At 37.5% G+C, this 4,036-nt stretch overlaps 1 protein-coding gene across 1 annotated transcript in view; it reads right to left on the minus strand.

Moving 5' to 3' along the window:
- Window positions 1–224: 224 nt before the first annotated feature.
- Window positions 225–4,036, minus strand: part of LOC107489584 (transcriptional elongation regulator MINIYO) — a 14,645-nt gene continuing 10,833 nt past the window's right edge. The window contains exons 10-11 of the mRNA XM_016110330.3: window positions 1,164–1,373; window positions 225–884 (exon numbers count right to left, since the gene is read on the minus strand). Coding sequence (XP_015965816.1) covers window positions 723–884; window positions 1,164–1,373 — 372 coding nt within the window. The 3' untranslated portion in view covers window positions 225–722. The remainder of the gene's footprint in view (window positions 885–1,163; window positions 1,374–4,036) is intronic.

Here is a 4,036-nt window from a genome sequence, read left to right on the forward strand (position 1 = left end):
TTAACAATCAATCATGAATGCTATAAAATCTAAAAAAATCTTTTATTTTAGTGATCATTAAAAAATCGATTTCACTTCCTGAAATGAACATTATTGCTTCTTCAATATGTTAACTGTTCATGTTAAATTTAATAATAGGATAACATTAAACCCATTTAAAAAATTTTAAAACTAAAATAGAACGTTTGATATGTTAAAAATTAAATTAAGATTTAATACAAACATTAGGACCAAAATAATACTTTACCCTAAAATAATTTTAAAAAATCTGCTTACAAGTTTTCGTATAGTTGCTGTCACATTATCAAAACTTCACTTTTCCAAGTTTCTCGTATTTTCTTGTTCTGTAAATAAACTTTAAAATAAAAACCACAAATTCCACTAATATTCATGGTCATCTATCTATCTCCCTCTTGCACAAAAGTAACAAAAGCTGCATACCAAGAATCTTTTTGACAATTTCATCAAAAGTATACTCCGGTACTTTTTTATGTACAACTTCATTGCACGCCCCATGGACTTTGCATCCCTAGAAATCTTGCTAGACAAACTAGAAGCCTCCATTCCAACAATGAAAACAAATGTTAGTGCCACCTGCCCACCATGTTCTATTTGGCCAAGCACACCATTCTCGTCGAGTGATGTTCGTGTATGGTCCTTCTGTCGCACCTGCTTTTAGTATATGTCGAATATTTACAAGTCTCGGAGTATAATTGATGATTTCACAATGAAGTCTTCTCCGCAACAGCCTTTAACTTCTCTACTACTTTCAAAAGTGAAGAATTTCCCTCACAAGCTTCAACTAAAATTTTTATCCTAAACTCTAATCCTGTGTAAGATCTCGGTGCCATCTTGTTATAGTGGATGAGGTTGAGCAACATTCCCTATAACATAAGTTCTCCATTAGTAAAAACCATAGATTTCCCTAAATTAACATCATATATATATATGCAGACAATAATACCTAAGTATTTAAGGGGAGGGAAAAAAAAAAGAACAAAAAAATTCTTTTTCATTAATAGCTTTCAAATAATTCATGGTCACAAAATACTACTGTTTAGAACTTGGAAGAAGATGGAAAATCTCTGGCACTGAGGACTCTGAATAGAGAGATCTGTCTAAGCAGCTATTCAATCAATGTAAAGCTATAAAAACTTGCTCACCTCGTGTCGCTGTTTCCCAGCATAATCTCGCAGGAGCGACCTAATAACTCTGTTCCGCAACAACAATTTATCTGTGAGACAAGGATTAAATATGAAGGAGGAAAGATGATGGACAACCAGAGTATACGCAATTGATCCTCGAATTGCAGCCCTGTCAAGAGCATCAGAAGCCCATGACTTGGTATAAGCTTCCAAAATCCCTTCATTATCCTGCAGAGAGACAGGGAACCCATCAATATCGATTTAAATACGATGTATTTCGAGTTGTGTAGTATGCATTAAAACTGTAATAGAATGCACCTCTCGACACATAGTAGGTGGTAAAAGGCATGGACAGCAAATATTAGATTCCGGGTTTGCTGCTTGTTGAAATATAATAGGAGATATTAATGTTAGTTAGTAGTTAGTAGTTTACATAGTGTATTTATGAAGAGTTCTCCACATTTATTACTCTCTACTCTGTATATGTTAGATTGTTAGTCTTCTCTCATGTAACAATACAATCAGCATACAGTCTATACACATCACATATGAGTAATATATTCTTTTTCTCATTTGTTAAGTTAATATTTACTCTATTTTTTTCATATTCAATCATGGATTTTAACATAGTATTAGAGTCATGGTATATTGGTATCCTCCTTGAGTTCCCTGAAATTCTGCCGCTGTCACAAACTATGTTGAAAGTAATCTTTCTATTCTTGGTTGAAATCAAAATTACTTCCATTTCACATTTTTCCAAACCAAGAAACACTTGTTTAAGTTGTTTCAGCTACTTCTGCTGTTGTGCATCCAGCAGCACAATCTGCTACTTTTAATTTAAGGATGTTCTTTATTGTAAAGTTCCAGCCAACCGGGTGCCTTTCTAGTTACCAGAACGTCCTCTGCTGTGTTGTTCTTTCCAACAAAAACCACCTTCTGACCCCTTTCAGAACTGTTCCAGCACTCCCCTGCCGTCCACCGTCCAATCTGACAAATGATCACACTGTCGGACTCATCGCTGCTCAGCCCAGCCAACAGTGATGCTGACTGAGGCTTCACACACATCCACGCACTGTTTTCTCCCTCATACGGTTCAGTTACCGCCGCTACTTTAGCCAGCGCGTGTTGGCATCTTGGCTGTCGATTTCCGCCGCTAATCTGTTGAGGACTTGGTAGTATGGGGTGCCCATATATGTTAAGGAGAGTGGTTATTCCCTCTTAATAGTTAGTTTTTAAGGTGTAATTTCCCACTTTTCTTAGGTACTTAACAATGGTATCAAAGACTTGGTTGTCGGCGCCATGGAAAACGATGCTTATGGGCTAGATTAAGGTGAATACTGAATAATGACAGTTGGTGGTAGGCTACCACTAGCTCAATGTCGATAGAGTAAAGCCACCATCACTGTGGACGTTGGCTCTCCAGGGTCAGTGTATTGTTGGGGACTAGGTATTATGGGGTGCCCAAAGTTCCACATTGAGTATGGGATACCTGATATTGTATATAAGGAAAGTGGTTCTTCCCCGCCTTAATAACCAGCTATAAGGTGTGGTTTCCCACTTCCCTTACATACTTAACATTATCAAAGCCTCACTGTCCTCTTTCAGGGTCTGGTCATGTTTTTTCTTATCCGACCATTTTTCTCTTTTGCATTTCTGCATTTCCCTTTTTGCCCCCGTCACTGCTGCACTGTTCATCTGCAGCGTCTGCCACCACCTCCGGTCGGTACTACCTCAGTGCTGACATCTCTGTGCTTTCTGGATATGTGCTTATCTCCTTTATCTAGCCACTAGTCCACTACAGCATATCATCAAATTCATTGATTTTATCCCTTGATTTCTTGCATGTTTGACATCCGTCCTGTCTGTGTAACCTCTTCCATCATCTCCCTATTCTTACTCTTGGCATAGAGTGATTGATTGGGTTATCTTTTCCTTCCAACCTCCCACTGAATGATACCAATGATCTTATTTTTCATTCACCCAGTCTGTCAGTCATGCTAGTTATAGCCTCTTTGAAAGACCATGACACTTGAACCAAGTCACCTTTCCAAGGTTACCAACTGGCCCCGGCAAGTTCCCGGTAGTCCCATCTAGGTTCAGCAAGTCCCTGACAGCCCCAGCTGCCCCCAACACATCTCCAGAAGTCCCCAATGGGCCTGGCACATCTTCGGCAATTCCAGCTGGCCCTTCTTTCGTCTTCAACAGTTTACTCTCTATTTTATTTTCAAGGGTATTATTGTAACAAGCTTAACAGCTTAGTAAGCTTTAGCTTGAAGGGGAATATTAGAGAGATTATCCTTTCATATCTCACCAGATCAAATAATATCATTTATATGTTACTTATGTTCCAAGCTTGAGGGGGAATATTAGAGAGATTATCCTTTCATATCTCACCAGATTAAATAATATCCCTTATATGTTACTTATGTTCCAAGCTTGATGTATATTATCTATATGCACAAGCTTGAGGGAGAGTGTTGAAACATGAGAGATACTAATGTTAAATAGTAGTAAGTAGTTTACACAGTGCATTTATGGAGAATAGTAGACTAGGTGCTCCACATTTTTTACTCTTCTTTCTATATATGTTAGTCATCTCTCATGTAACAATACAATCAGCATACAATCTACACAAATCACATAATATACTCTTTTCTCACATTTGCTGAGTTACTATTCACTCTATTATTTTCATAGAAAATCATGGATTTTAACACTACTGTTAATAAAAGGACAAGAAAACAAGCTGTAGTTTCAAATTTACTAAAGTAGTTTAAAGCTTTCTAATCAAGTAAGAAACAACAACAACAAACAACAACAACAAAGCCTTATCCCACTAAGTGGGGTCGGCTACATGAATCAAACGACGCCATTGTGCTCTGTCATGTATC

Source organism: Arachis duranensis, chromosome 5 (assembly GCF_000817695.3).
Source record: "Arachis duranensis cultivar V14167 chromosome 5, aradu.V14167.gnm2.J7QH, whole genome shotgun sequence".
Taxonomy (NCBI): Eukaryota; Viridiplantae; Streptophyta; class Magnoliopsida; order Fabales; family Fabaceae; genus Arachis; species Arachis duranensis.